General features: G+C 39.0%; 2 protein-coding genes across 2 annotated transcripts in view; both read left to right on the forward strand.

The window, feature by feature from the left end:
- LOC129842954 (NACHT, LRR and PYD domains-containing protein 3-like) overlaps positions 1–16,094 on the forward strand; it is a 33,666-nt gene that overhangs the window by 16,161 nt on the left and 1,411 nt on the right. Inside the window, exons 5-12 of the mRNA XM_055911674.1 lie at positions 4,021–4,137; positions 4,501–4,585; positions 4,716–4,944; positions 5,345–7,115; positions 7,396–7,569; positions 12,658–12,831; positions 14,789–14,962; positions 15,843–15,889. Coding sequence (XP_055767649.1) covers positions 4,021–4,137; positions 4,501–4,585; positions 4,716–4,944; positions 5,345–7,115; positions 7,396–7,569; positions 12,658–12,831; positions 14,789–14,962; positions 15,843–15,889 — 2,771 coding nt within the window. The remainder of the gene's footprint in view (positions 1–4,020; positions 4,138–4,500; positions 4,586–4,715; positions 4,945–5,344; positions 7,116–7,395; positions 7,570–12,657; positions 12,832–14,788; positions 14,963–15,842; positions 15,890–16,094) is intronic.
- LOC129842956 (NLR family CARD domain-containing protein 3-like) overlaps positions 1–16,094 on the forward strand; it is a 101,176-nt gene that overhangs the window by 4,496 nt on the left and 80,586 nt on the right. The gene's annotated exons all lie outside the window — the stretch shown is intronic.

Here is a 16,094-nt window from a genome sequence, read left to right on the forward strand (position 1 = left end):
CCACCTAGATATCTATATATCCACCTAGATATCTATATATCCACCTAGATATCTATATATCCACCTAGATATCTATATATCCATTGTTTATCAGGAATGGAATGTTGGTATCCTGTATATTTGACTGTGATATGTGGTTGTCTCACCTACATATCATATGATGACTGCAGTTACTGTAATTCACTCTGAATTAGAGCATCTGCTAAATCAGGGGTTCTCAATCCGGGGTCTGTGGAGGTACTGCAGGGGTTCTCAATCCGGGGTCTGTGGAGGTACTGCAGGGGTTCTCAATCCGGGGTCTGTGGAGGTACTGCAGGGGTTCTCAATCCGGGGTCTGTGGAGGTACTGCAGGGGTTCTCAATCCGGGGTCTGTGGAGGTACTGCAGGGGTTCCGCGGCACCCTGACTGTACTCGTTGCAATGTTAGACATTTGATAGATTTTTCACATGACACGATGATGTAAATAATATGTAAATAATCAATCAAATTTAGGACGGAATATACGACTTTCAATACCGGAGAAAAATAACAAGGTGTGCGCTTTCATTCACACGCGCCAAAACACTTGAGGTCATTCTGATGTACACTTGGAAAAACTACAACTACTTCTTAATTTTTCTGAAAACAAGCATGAAACAATTTCTAAAGACTGTTGACATCTAGTGGAAGCCATAGGAACTGCAATCTGGGAGGATTTCCTTTTTATAGCAAAGCATGAGAATGGACAGGGAGGTCAAAAAATCCAAATTCCTGGATGGATTTTCCTCGGGTTTTTGCCTGCTATATCAGTTCTGTTATACTCACAGACATTATTTTAACAATTTTAGAAACTTCAGAGTGTTTTCTATCCAAATCTATCAATTGTATGCATATCCTAGTTTCTGGGCCTGAGTAACAGGCAGTTTACTTTGGGCACGCCAGACTCTCTGAAATTCAGGATAGCCCTAAGAACATTTTTTAACAACTTGATGTTGCGCTCCAAAGGGGCAACTTGAAATAAAATGATGTAGAGAATTCTTATTCTATTGTATTTTTTATTTACCTGCATTGTTTTAGGGGCTCGTAAGTAAGCATTTCACTGTAAGGTCTATACCTGTTGTATTCGGCGCATGTGACTAATACAATTAGATTTTATTTGATTGAATTATTGCCTAATATAATGGAATGCATATTTTTTTGACCATTTCTGATCGTTGTTACAAGCATCATTTTGACAATATAACCGTTATATCAACACACTCTTCACACCCGTTTAACAACTCTAAATATTTTTGGCATAGTAGCATCAAGTACCTCGCCAATAATGTTGACTACAACGTTGCATACAATGTTCATTTTCATCGAACACATATTACGCCCTAGATACCTTCAATTGCCCAATTTATTGCCACGCCCAATTTAGGATTATTTTTTAACAATGTGATGTTGTGCTCCAAAGGGACAACTTGAAATAACATGATGTAGAGAATTAAATAATCAAAAGAAAAACGTGTTTATTATGCACTCTTAGAAAAAAAGGTTCCTTATAGAACCAAAAAGGCTTCTATCACTTCCTTAATATATGGAACCACTAAAAGTTAAATATATTTTTGGGTTCAGTGAAGAAGAACCTCTAGAGTTCTGATCAACGAAAGGTGGATGTTTTGAGGATGTAGCAGGCCTCCAGTGGTCAGATCATTTCCGCCTGTTTTTTCCAGCGCCCGGACCCGGGATTCAAACCAGGCACCTTTCAGCCCCAGGTCCAACTCCTGCCCTAAATATCTGACAACTAGGTGGGACTAGAGACTTCATGCATAGCTTTAATTTATACCCATAAGTGTAAAATGTCTTTATTCTCAGCATTTATACGACCAATGTTCTACTCTGAGACGCTTTGTGGATATGGGTCCAGATCTCAAAATATTGTTATAAAAAAACTTAGAATGTTTGTTTTACATAATAAAAAAGGAATATTACTAATATAACCCACTGTAAAGACTGGGGTTAGTTGATTGTGTTGCACTGCTCATGTCCGCGTTCTGGAACTGTCCGCGTCCCCGTACAGAACTGTCCGCGTCCCCGTACAGAACTGTCCGCGTCCCCGTTCGGTGTGGCGCCAAGCATATTGTCCAGTTACGCACAGAGTTGTCTGAGGTGATCTTGGGGAATAACGACGGAGTTCACTACAGTGTTGAGACACCGAAGTTCAGTGGTCAATTTGCTTTTTTCTTTACGGTCAGGGACAGTATGAGTGTAGCCAGATCCTTTTCACTCTCTATGCTTGTTTCATTTTGTGGTTCATTGGATTCGTCATCATCCTCGAGACGAGGGACAGAAGAACGACCTGCTAGTTATCCTAGCTAGTCGGTACAGCTAGGTAAGCTAGCTAGCTACTATACCAGCAGCATCCTAGTTATCCCTACATCATCATCTGCATTTCTTGTGGACGGATGGAGCTCCCTGGTTGTTTCTTCCATTTTTAAATCCCACGGAGGGCTTCTCCCTCTCTCGTTGACGGATGCTGGCTACCTCTGTCCGGTTCTCCTCTCTTCACTTATTAATTTTATTTCTGGGGAGCCTCAAGTAGGCTCGACACATTCCTTTTTTTGTTTTTCTCAGCTGCCTCCCCAATGTCTGTAAGTGAATTAATAACTTTTAATTGCTACATTTCCAATAGATGGCAGCATAAGACCACAAAGCATCAGTTATAGGCTACAAGCAGCAATATGATTGACATAAAATAGCATGCAACCACAGACGTTATGTCCCATGATTTTCTAAAATGGTTACTCATTACTTTAGTTAGCTATGTATCTCATATTAGGGCTGTGTTGTTTTTGGGAGAGCAAAAAAATAGTTACTATAGCAGGTATTGAACCCTGAGTAAATAATCACTAGTCAGAACCTCAACTTTAGTATGGATGACAAGAGAGCATCTTCCAACCCGCCAATAAATTACATCATTCAACCCTCCCGGTAAGTAAATTTACCTCAACATAGGGTGAGGTGACTGAATTAATGTTCAGGATTATTGATAATCTTTGTATTAATGAAGTATAATTTCAAACATGAGCATAAAAACATGTAATAATAAATATGAATCATCATTATATTACTTCACAGTAATCTGTTAAATGCTTTTTCAGTCCTTCCTCTTGCGTTAGCAGTGTGGAAAGGGACAGAAAGAAGCACACAGGAGTTTTTCTGTGAGGGGGAGTGGTGGTGTATCCAGGGAGAAACTAAACTAATCTTCTGAAATATAATTTGTTGTCTTATGCTGCCATCTATTGGAATTCTGTAGCAACTGCAGTAGTACTGAATAATGTGTAATTCCTTACAAAAGTACTAATTACTAAGAATTGCAAGATATAACATTTTGTAGTTCATTTTACCACTTACGACCATAAAATAACCATTTATAGCATAACAAACAATGAAACTGACATCAACCAAAAACACCATACATGTAGTTAATTATATAAAAATAATTATATTTATTTAGATGGGTGACATTATCTGCCAAAGTAACAGCCCTGTAGACAAAGAAGAGCTCTCCAGTAGGTACCAAAACATTTAAAGGACATTTTCTCAAAAGTGAGTTTCTCATCTTTCAAAGCAGAATTACTTTCCCATTGTTCCTCAACTGTAGTGTATGATATACCATTTTCTAGCTCTGAGTCGCTAATTTTATCCAATGTAGAAAAATCACAATTTCAAATTTTGCCACATGAGCAGGTCGGTCACATTTGATATATAGCATTTTGCAAAAAAAAAAACATGATTATTTGTCTCTCTGAAATGAAACCATCAAGTGATAGATTTTAAACAAATACATGTCTGTCATTGAACAACACCATCCCATCCCAACAACATGCCATGATTAGATAGTGAAAAAACACACCATTTCTAAACAATAAAAGATAATTGACCAACATTTCTAAAAATGGCTACATAGCATTTTGGAATGAAACTCTTCTTATGTTTCCCCATCTGAGCTCAGAATAGATGAGAGATGTAATGTTTGTCTCTGTTGTGTTGAAGCCCAATCAAGCAGGAGAGACCAGCCTCCCCTGTACCCAGCTGTGTGTCCATGAAGAGTGACAAGTCTATGGATCTACCTATATTCTTCAGAGAGGGAGACTTTTCTACTGAACAAAGGTAAGAAGAACTCATGGGTCATGGTCAGTGAGTTAAACAACACTGTCTCTAGTCATTTCTCCTCTCCCATTTTCCCATTTATTTTTGTTGTTTTCATAATCCATAGGCTAATCCTTTTTTTCATTTTCATAGTCCTAAAACAATATTAAACAAACACAACATCCCCTCCCTGTGTGTGTGTGTGTGTGTGTGTGTGTGTGTGTGTGTGTGTGTGTGTGTGTGTGTGTGTGTGTGTGTGTGTGTGTGTGTGTGTGTGTGTGTGTGTGTGTGTGTGTGTGTGTGTGTGTGTGTGTGTGTGTGTGTGTGTGTGTGTGTGTGTGTACTCCCTGGATGAGGAGATGTAATCTCATGTTTTGTCCACAGAAACCAACAGGAGAGATCAGAGTCAGAGATTCTCAGTGGTCAGTCTTCCCAGAGTCATCAAACAGACCTGGCCTCCATATTCAGTGTATGTGGTCCTGTTATGTACATTTGTTTTTTGTTTACATCAAGTTAAGTTGATCTGTCAATCATGAATTAATGTGTTAATGAGAAAGCATTTATTCTCTTGCTTAACTTATTTACTTGATTTATTTCAGTTGCTTGAAGAGAATATTATGACATTTGTGAAGAACGAGCTGAAGATATTCAAGAGGATTCTTAGTCCAGAACTCCCAGAAGGCTTTGAGAGTCAGAAGCAGGATAAGGAAGTGGTGGATGCTGAAGATGAGAAGCAGGAGAGCAGTGCCAGAGAGGGGGCTCTGAAGATCACACTGCACGTCCTGAGGAAAATGAACCAGAAGGAGCTTGCTGACACACTGGAGAAATGTAAGATCTGTCTGCCTCATGTTGAATGCTGTTTTATAACATTTAAAAGCTGTAGCTAAAGTACAGCTAAAGTAGCTGTGTAACTCAATGATATTGTAGCAGCCTTAATACAACACCTAGTGACCTCATCAAGTAGCAGCAGGGATGTGTTGTGGTGATTAATTTAGAGAGAGAGACAACATTAATAATACCATCAATGATACCAATAATAATATAATCAGTCACACCAGTCTGTAATGCATTACAGACTGTAATGCATGTAATGCATGAAAACATTTACACATTTATACAGTCAGTTAAGATAATAAATTATTATAATTTTAGGAAAAATTATATCAGTCCTACAATACTGTAGGCATTAAAACAGACGTAATATTAATATCCTCTGTGTTATTTCTAGATTCAGATGAGCTTGCTGTGATTTGCCAACGTGAACTCAAATCTAATCTAAAGAAGAAGTTTCAATGTGTATTTGAGGGGATCGCTAAACAAGGAAACCCAACACTTCTCAATAAGATCTACACAGAGCTCTACATCACAGAGGGTGGAACAGGAGAGGTCAATAATGAACATGAGCTGAGACAGATTGAGACAACAACCAGGAAACAAGCAAGACCAGAGACTGCAATCAAATGTAACGACATTTTCAAACCCTTAACTGGACAAGACAAACTTATCAGAACTGTGCTGACAAAAGGAGTCGCTGGCATTGGAAAAACAGTCTCTGTGCAGAAGTTTATTCTGGACTGGGCTGAAGGAAAAGCAAATCAGGATGTCCAATTTGTATTTTCATTCCCTTTTCGGGAGCTGAATTTGATGAATGAGGACAAACACACTTTCATTGAACTTCTTAATCACTTCTCAATGGAAACAAAACAATCAAGAATCTCCAACTACGACAAGTACAAAGTTCTGTTCATCTTTGATGGTCTGGATGAGTGCCGACTGCCCCTAGACTTCCAGAAGAACAAGATCTGTTGTGACGTCACAGAGTCAACCTCCGTGGATGTTCTGCTGACAAATCTCATCAAGGGAAATCTGCTTCCCTCTGCTCTCCTCTGGATAACTTCCCGACCTGCAGCAGCCAACAAGATCCCTTCAGGGTGTGTTGACCAGGTGACAGAGGTACGAGGGTTCAATGACCCACAGAAGGAGGAGTACTTCAGGAAGAGATTCAGTGATGAGGACCTGGCCAGCAGAATCATCTCACACATAAAGACATCAAGGAGCCTCCACATCATGTGCCACATTCCAGTCTTCTGTTGGATTTCTGCAACAGTCCTTGAACACATGCTGAAACATAAGAGAGAAGAGATGCCCAAGACTCTGACTGAGATGTACACACACCTTGTGGAGTTTCATACCAAACAGAAGAATGAAAAGTATGTTGGAAAAGAAGAGACAGGTCCACACTGGAATAAAGATAGCATTCTGTCACTGGGAAAACTGGCTTTTCAACAGCTTGTGAATGGCAATCTGATTTTCTATGAAGATGCCCTGAAAGTGGCTGGCATTGATGTCAGTGAAGCATCAGTGTACTCAGGATTGTGCACACAGATCTTTAAAGAGGAATGTGTGCTGTACCAGGACAAGGTGTACTGCTTTGTTCATCTGAGCATTCAGGAGTTTCTGGCTGCTGTATATGTGTTCCTCTCATTCATCAACAACAATGAGAATCTAATGGACAAACTTCAAACAAAAGACAAGTCTGAAGTTACTTTCTACAAGAGTGCTGTGGATAAAGCCTTACAAAGTGAGACGGGAAACCTGGACCTTTTCCTCCGCTTCCTTCTGGGCTTCTCACTGGAGTCCAATCAGAAGCACTTACGAGGTCTACTGACAAAGACAAGAAGCAGCTCACAGACCCATGAAGAAACAGTCAAGTACATCAAGGAGAAGATCAGGGAGAATTCCTCTCCAGAGAGGAGCATCAATCTGTTCCACTGTCTGAATGAACTGAATGACCATTCTCTAGTGAAGGAGATCCAAAGCTACCTGAGATCAGGAAGTCTCTCAGAAGACAAACTGTCACCTGCACAGTGGTCAGCTCTGGTCTTTGTGTTGCTGACTTCAGAAAAGGAGCTGGATGTGTTTGACCTGAAGAAATACTCCAGATCAGAGGAAGGTCTTCTGAGGCTGCTGCCAGTGGTCAAAGCCTCCAGAGTTGTTCTGTGAGTACATCAAATGACATATAAGAACTAAACATGTGGAAGCAATATTCAGTTTAGAGAAAAATATCTATTATAATATGTATATAATATTATATTGAATAACATATTGAATAAATGCATTGATTTTCATATTAGTATAACAATATGACCATACAGTTCTATGAGATGGAAGATGAATCTATATGTTGTTTGAGAATAAACCAAATGCTTCTGCCATTGCCCTTCTACACTAATCGTTAAAGGAACAGTATTTGTGAAATCATGATGATCTCTTTGTCAGGCTGTCGGGCTGTGGAGTCAAAGAGGAGGGCTGTGCTTCTCTGGTCTCAGCTCTGATGTCAAACCCCTCACACCTGAGAGAGCTGGATCTGAGTAACAATGACCTGAAGGATTCAGGAGTGAAGCTGCTCTCTGCTGGACTGGGGAATCCCCACTGTAAACTGGAGACTCTGAGGTCAGTATTCCTGTAGTTGGTCAACAAGTGATAACTGTTCACCAGATCCACATGTGTTTACCAGGCACACATAGTCCACACCATATGTGTTTGGACAGTGAAGCTTACAGTTTTACATTTGGTGCTATGCTCCAGCATTTTGGGTTTGAGATACAATGTTTCATATTATCTAACAGGACAGAATGTCACCTTTTATTTGAGAGTGTTCATACATGTTTTACCATTTAGAAATGGAAGCACTTCAGGCTTGCAAAAGTATTCACCCCCCTTGGCATTTTTCCTATTTTGTTGCCTTACAACCTGTAATTAAAATTGATGTACACAAAAGATGCAACATATTTTACATTTTTTATACAAACAAGAAATAAGACAAGAAAAAAAACTTGAGCGTGCATAACTATTCACCCCCCAAAGTCAATACTTTGTAGAACCACCTTTTGCAGCAATTACAGCTGCAAGTCTTTTGGGGTTTGTCTCTATAAGCTTGGCACATTTAGCCACTGAGATGTTTGACCATTCTTCAAGGCAAAACTGCTCCAGCTCCTTCAAGTTAGATGGGTTCCGCTGGTGTACAGCAATCTTTAAGTCGTACCACAGATTCCCAATTGGATTGAGGTCTGGGATTTGACTAGGCCATTCCAAGATATTTAAAACGTTTCCCCTTAAACCACTTGAGTGTTGCTTTAGCAGTATGCTTAGGGTCATTGTCCTGCTGGAAGGTGAACCTCCGTCCCAGTCTCAAATCTCTGGAAGACTGAAACAGGTTTCCCTCAAGAATTTCCCTGTATTTAGCGCATCCATCATTCCTTCGATTCTGACCAGTTTCCCAATCGATGCCGATGAAAAACATCCCCACAGCATGATGCTGCCACCACCATGCTTCACTGTGGGGATGAGGTTCTCGGGGTGATGAGAGGTGTTGGGTTTACGCCAGACAGAGCGTTTTTCTTGATGGCTACAAAGCTCAATTTTAGTCTCATCTGACCAGAGTACCTTCTTCCATATGTTTGGGGAGTCTCCCACATGCCTTTTGGCAAAGACCAAATGTGCTTGCTTATTTTTTTCTTTAAGCAATGCCTTTTTTTCTGGCCACTCTTCCATAAATCTTAGCTCTGTGTGAACAGATACTGAGCTTTGCAGCTCCTTCATGGTTATCTTTGGTCTCTTTGTTGACTCTGATTAACTTCTTGCAACTATAGGGGGTGCTGTTCCGCATTAGCATTTTTTGGTCTCCAAATTAAACTGCCTCGTGCTCAATTCTTGATCGTACAATATGCATATTATTGTTATTATTGGATAGAAAACACTTTCTAGTTTCTATAGCCGTTGGAATTTTGTCTCTGAGTGGTACAGAACTACTTCTACAGCACTTTTCCTGACAGGGAGTCAGATTTCAGAAATTTTTACCCCTGATCTGGGATCGGTTTTAAGGTGCCAGTAGATGCTATGGAGAAACCGACACTGCCTACGTCTTCCTCTGGGTGTCAGTACGTCATCACGTTTTGAATGGAGTCGATTGCGCAATCAGAGCCACTATAAAACACGAAAACGTGCAAGTACCGCTGTCTTCCTGCATGCGTCTTGCGCAAAATGGACATCAGACCTGCCTCCTTCCAAATGGTTGTTTACACAGTGATATTTATCCGGTCATGTTTTTAGTCGTTATAGTTGTTAAAAACATCATAATGTAGTTAATTTGAACCGTTTTATAGCAATTTATATCCGTTTAGTGCGATTTTGAGGAATTTCTTTGTCGTGCACTCTGAAACTTTGGGCACGTTTCGGGGTCCCGTTCGATCGTTAGTGGATATTTCGAAGGACAGAGGACATCTATCGACCAAAAGAAGATTAGACCCAAGAAAGGATACATTGCCCAAGAATCTGATGGAAAATCACCTCATAGTAAGGAATATTTAATATGATAAATCGTTGTTCTGTCGAAATATTTTAAACGCATATTACGCCATTTTGTTTGTTATAGCTTCTCTTGGCGAACGCTGTATAAGAAAGTAAGGATAATTTTAGAAATGTAAATCAGCGATTGCATTAAGAACTAATTTGTCTTTCGATTCCTGTCAACCCTGTATTTTTTAGTCAAGTATATGATTAGCTTTCAATTAAACTAGATCACTCTGAAAGATGACGTCCGACATTTTGAGGCTTGATTTCCTAGTATTTTCATTGTGTAACCACGGTTTTGTATGGCTAAATATGCACATTTTCGAACAAACTGTATATGTATGTTGTAAAATGATGTTACAGGAGTGTCATCGGAAGAATTCTGAGAAGGTTAGTGAAAAAATTAATATATTTTGGCGATGATTACGTTATAGCTCTCTTTGGCTTGAATCGATGCTCTGGTAACGTTTTCACATGTGGTATGCTAACTTATCGATTTATTGTGTTTTCGCTGTAAAACGCTTAGAAAATCTGAAATATTGTCTGGAATCACAAGATCTGGGTCTTTCCATTGCTATGCTTTGTCTATTCTTATGAAATGTTTTATTAAGAATAAATTGGTCATACACGTTGCTCTCTATAGTAATTCTAGTCGTCTTGTGATGGTCGGTGCAATTGTAAACTGTGATTTCTACCTGAAATATGCACTTTTTTCTAACAAAACCTATCTTATACCATAAATATGTTATCAGACTGTCATCTGATGAGGTTTTTTATAGGTTATTGGCTATCAATATCTTAGTTTAGCCGAATTGGTGATAGCTACTGGTGGAGAGAAAAAATGGTGGACAAAGAAATTGTGTATTTTGCTAACGTGTTTAGCTAATAGATTTACATATTTTGTCTTCCCTGTAAAACATTTAAAAAATCTGAAATGGTGGCTTTATTCACAAGATCTGTATCTTTCATCTGGTGTCTTGGACTTGTGATTTAATGATATTTAGATGCTACTATCTACTTGTGAAGCTATGCTAGCTATGCTAATCAGTGTGTGGGGGGGTGGGGGGTGATCCCGGACCCGGGGTAGAGGCTCGTTAGAGGTTAATGCCCTCCTTGCCTGGTCCGTGAGTTTTGGTGGGCGGCCTTCTCTTGCCAGGTTTGTTGTGGTGCCATATTCTTTCCATTTTTTAATAATGGATTTAATGGTGCTCCGTGGGATTTTCAAAGTTTCAGATATTTTTTTATAACCCAACCCTGATCTGTACTTCTCCACAACTCTGTCCCTGACCTGTTTGGAGAGCTCCTTGGTCTTCATGGTGCCGCTTGCTTGGTGGTGTCCCTTGCTTAGTGGTGTTTTAGACTCTGGGGCCTTTCAGAACAGGTGTATATGTACTGAGATCATGTGACAGATCTTGTGACACTTAGATTGCACACAGGTGGACTTTATTTAACTAGTTATGTGACTTCTGAAGGTAATTGGTTGCACCAGATCTTATTTAGGGGCTTCATAGCAAAGAGGGTGAATACATATGAACGCACAGTTTTTCTGTTTTTATTTAATTTAAATTTTATAAAAAAGTATTTTTTTTCATTTCTCTTGACCAATTTGGACTATTTTGTGTATGTCCATTACATGAAATCCAAATAAAAATGAATTTAAGTTACAGGTTGTAATGCAACAAAATAGGAAAAACGCCAAGGGGGATGAATACCTCTGCAAGGCACTGTAGAACTACAAAAGTATTCATCCCCCTTGGCGTTTTTCCTATTTTGTTGCATTACAACCTGTAACTTAATTTGAAGAAGTCTTAATTATTTGGACAAATTCACTTATATTGTATTAAAGTAGTCAAAAGTTTAGTATTTGGTCCCTTATTCCATGCCTGCAGTGATTACATCAAGCTTGTGATTCTACTAACTTGTTGAATTCAATTGCAGTTTGTCTTGGTTGTGTTTTGGATTGTTTTTCACAATAAGAACTGAATGTGCCTTTGTTATTGGTAATGGTGAGATGTTAGCATGTTTTGTTGTGGTCTATGTTATTGGTAAAGTGAGAGGTTAGCATGTTTTGTTGTAGCCTCTGTTATTGGTAATGGTGAGAGGTTAGTATGCTTTGTTGTAGCCTCTGTTATTGGTAATGGTGACAGGTTAGCATGCTTTGTTGTAGCCTCTGTTATTGGTAATGGTGAGAGGTTAGTATGTTTTGCTGTAGCTTCTGTTATTGGTAATGGTGAGAGGTTAGCATGTTTTGTTGTAGCCTCTGTTATTGGTAATGGTGAGAGGTTAGCATGTTTTGTTGTAGCCTCTGTTATTGGTAATGGTGAGAGGTTAGCATGTTTTGTTGTAGTCTATGTTATTGGTAATGGTGAGAGGTTAGCATGTTTTGTTGTAGTCTATGTTATTGGTAATGGTGAGAGGTTAGCATGTTTTGTTGTAGCCTCTAACTTTCTCACTCATTATTATTCATGATTCATTCATGATTTTTCCTAATTAAGGCATCATCAGGATTAATTTAGTAGTGTTTTGAAACTTTCTAAGAACATTTCTCCAGTCATCATCCAACATTTTAATATTGGGCAAAACATAACCCAAAAATCTACCAAAACCAGCTGCAAATATAACCAATGAGTTTACAACCAAATACTAATCTTTTGACTACTTTAATACACTATAAGTACATTTGTAAGAATACATATAACTTCTTCAAATAGGGGGACTAGATACATAAAGTGCTTTCATTTCTAAATGGTGAAACAGATATGTATTAAAAATACCCTCAAATAAAAGGTGACATTATATACTGTCACCTCATATGAAACATCTGATCTGAAATCCAAAATGTTAGTGTCTAGAGCCACATTTAAAATGTTAGCTTCACTGTTAAAATAGATATGGTGTGGACTGTTTACTCAATACAATCTAAATCTGATACCTCACTGTCTGTCTTTTTGACTGATACTGCTTTTTAAACTGGTCTGGTCAGTCTACTCAAATATTTGTACTATATATTTTTCTCTCTACAAGCAACACTTTGATAATTTGTCATTTCTAATAATGATACATTCATTTATGAATAGATATGGCAGGTTTCAGGACACTGATGTATCTGATTGTTGAAAAAAATATACTGGCACTATTTTCACCACAAAGAATAGCTGTGTGATTTTAATATGATTTGACTCTTTGCAGGCTGTCAGGCTGTCTAGTCACAGAGGAAGGCTGTGCTTCTCTGGTCTCAGCTCTGATGTCAAACCCCTCACACCTGAGAGAGCTGGACCTGAGTAACAATGACCTGAAGGATCCAGGAGTGAAGCTGCTCTCTGCTGGACTGGGGAATCCCCACTGTAAACTGGAGACTCTGAGGTCAGTATTCCTGTAGTTGGTCAACAAGTGATAACTGTTCACCAGATCCACATGTGTTTACCAGACACACATAGTCCACAACATATGTGTTTGGACAGTGAAGCCTACAGTTTTACATTTGGTGTTATGCTCCAGCATTTTGGATTTGAGATAGAATGTTTCATATTAGGAGACAGTATAATGTCACTTTTATTTTAGGATATTTTTATAAATATCTGTGTTACTGTTTAGAAATTAAAGCACTTTATGTATCTAGTTCTCCCATTTGAAGAAGTCTTATTTATTAGAACAAATTCACTTATATTGTATTAAAGTATTCATAAGTATAGTATTTGGTCCCATATTCCATGCCTGCAGTGATTACATCAAACTTGTGATTCTACTAACTTGTTGAATTCATTTGCAGTTTGTCTTGGTGGTGTTTTGAATTATGTTTTTCCTAATAGAAACTGAATGGTGAATAATGTCCTGTCATTTTGGAGTCACTTCACTTGTATTGTCAGTAAGAATAGAAGATGTTTCTGAACACTTCTACATTCATGTGGATGCTACCATGATTATGAATAATCGTGAAAAATTACAAAAAACAGAGTTATAGAGGCACAAAGATCAGAATAACTGCTGAAGAAGTCTTCATTATTTGGACATATTCACATATATTGGTAATGGTGAGAGGTTAGCATGTTTTGTTGTAGCCTCTGTTATTGGTAATGGTGAGAGGTTAGCATGTTTTGTTGTAGCCTCTGTTATTGGTAATGGTGAGAGGTTAGCATGTTTTGTTGTAGCCTCTGTTACTGGTAATGGTGAGAGGTTAGTATGTTTTGTTGTAGCCTCTGTTACTGGTAATGGTGAGAGGTTAGTATGTTTTGTTGTTGCCTCTGTTATTGGTAATGGTGAGAGGTTAGCATGTTTTGTTGTAGTCTCTGTTATTGGTATTGGTGAGAGGTTAGCATGTTTTGTTGTAGTCTCTGTTATTGGTAATGGTGAGAGGTTAGCATGTTTTGTTGTAGTCTCTGTTATTGGTAATGGTGAGAGGTTAGCATGTTTTGTTGTAGCCTCTGTTATTGGTAATGGTGAGAGGTTAGCATGTTTTGTTGTAGCCTCTGTTATTGGTAATGGTGAGAGGTTAGCATGTTTTGTTGTAGCCTATGTTATTGGTAATGGTGAGAGGTTAGTATGTTTTGTTGTAGTCTCTGTTATTGGTAATGGTGAGAGGTTAGCATGTTTTGTTGTAGCCTCTGTTATTGGTAATGGTGAGAGGTTAGCATGTTTTGTTGTAGTCTCTGTTATTGGTAATGGTGAGAGGTTAGCATGTTTTGTTGTAGCCTCTGTTATTGGTAATGGTGAGATGTTAGCATGTTTTGTTGTAGCCTTTGTTATTGGTAATGGTGAGAGGTTCTTTAACTTTTTCAAATACTAAACGTTTGACTACTTTAATACACTATAAGTGAATTGGTCAGAATACTTATGACTTCAAATAGGGGGACTAGATACATAAAGTGCTTTCATTTCTAAATGGTGAAACAGATATGTATTTAAATACCCTCAAATTAAAGGGGACATTATATACTGTCACCTCATATGAAACATTTGATCTGAAATCCAAAATGTTGGAGTATAGAGCCACATTTAAAATGTTATCTTCACTGTCAAAATAGATATGGTGTGGACTGTATACTCAATACAATCTAAATCTGATACCTCACTGTCTGTCTTCTGACTGATACTGGTTTTTAAACTGGTCTGGTCAGTCTACTCAAATATTTGTACTATACATTTTTCTCTCTACCAGTAATATTATGATCATTTATAATAATGTTACATTCATTCATTTATGAATAGATATGTCAAGTTTCAGGACACTGATATATCTGAATATTAGAAAAAATATATACTGCCACTATTTTCACCACCAATGAATAGCAGTGTGATTTTAATATGATTTGACTCTTTGCAGGCTGTCAGGCTGTCTAGTCACAGAGGAAGGCTGTGTTTCTCTGGTCTCAGCTCTGAGGTCAAACCCCTCACACCTGAGAGAGCTGGACCTGAGCTACAATCACCCAGGAGACTCAGGAGTCAGACTGCTCTCTGCTGGACTGGAGGATCCACACTGCAGACTGGAGAAACTCAAGTATGTAGAGGGTTTATGTCAATGTTCATATCAGACATGTTTGACTTACCAGGCTGGTTAAGACAAACATTCTTACCACCACTTGGACAAAGTTATATGCTGACTGTGTGTGTCCAGTGTGTCCAGTCTGTGTGTTTGTCCAGTGTGTGTGTGTGTGTTTGTGTGTTTCCAGTGTAGTTGTGTCCAGTGTGTACTGTATGGTAATATAAAACATACTTATTCCCATTAATTACACACACACACACACACACACACACACACACACACACACACACACACACACACACACACACACACACACACACACACACACACACACTGAGGACACACACACACTGGAAAAACTGGACACACACACAGACACTGGACACACTGGACACACACACACGCACACTGGGGACACACACTGAACACACACACACACAATGGACACACACACAATGGACACACACACACACAATGGACACCCACACACATTGAACACACACTGGACACACACACACACTGGAGACACACACACACACCGGAGACACACACATACACTAGAGACACACACACACTGGAGACACACACACTGGAGACACACACACACACACTGGAGACACACACACTGGACACACACACAAACTCACACACTGGACACACACAAACTGGACACACACACACACACACACACACAGACAACCATTCCTAGTGTTTGCTGTGTGTGTGTGTGTGTGTGTGTGTGTGTGTGTGTGTGTGTGTGTGTGTGTGTGTGTGTGTGTGTGTGTGTGTGTGTGTGTGTGTGTGTGTGTGTGTGTGTGTGTGTGTGTGTGTGTGTGTGTGTGTGTGTTCAGGTGTATCCCTCAATGACTGTCTGTTCTTCTGCTTACCGCTACAGTGTGGAACATGGTGGAGAGAACACAATGAAACCTGGGATTAGAAAATGTGAGTGTTGACTGCTGTGAAGAATATGACTAAGAATAAGTCTTAATTCAAGTTAAGTCAAAGTCAAAGACCACCATCATTACTTACTTGGTCATATTAAATATCAGCTATAGTTCTACAGAAGCAGAAATCAGGGACACCAAAGTTTACAAAGAGTTGCTTTGACAATGTGTGTGTGTTTGTGTTATGCATGCATACAGGTGTG

This window comes from Salvelinus fontinalis, unplaced genomic scaffold (genome assembly GCF_029448725.1).
Source record: "Salvelinus fontinalis isolate EN_2023a unplaced genomic scaffold, ASM2944872v1 scaffold_0080, whole genome shotgun sequence".
NCBI classification, from domain to species: domain Eukaryota; kingdom Metazoa; phylum Chordata; class Actinopteri; order Salmoniformes; family Salmonidae; genus Salvelinus; species Salvelinus fontinalis.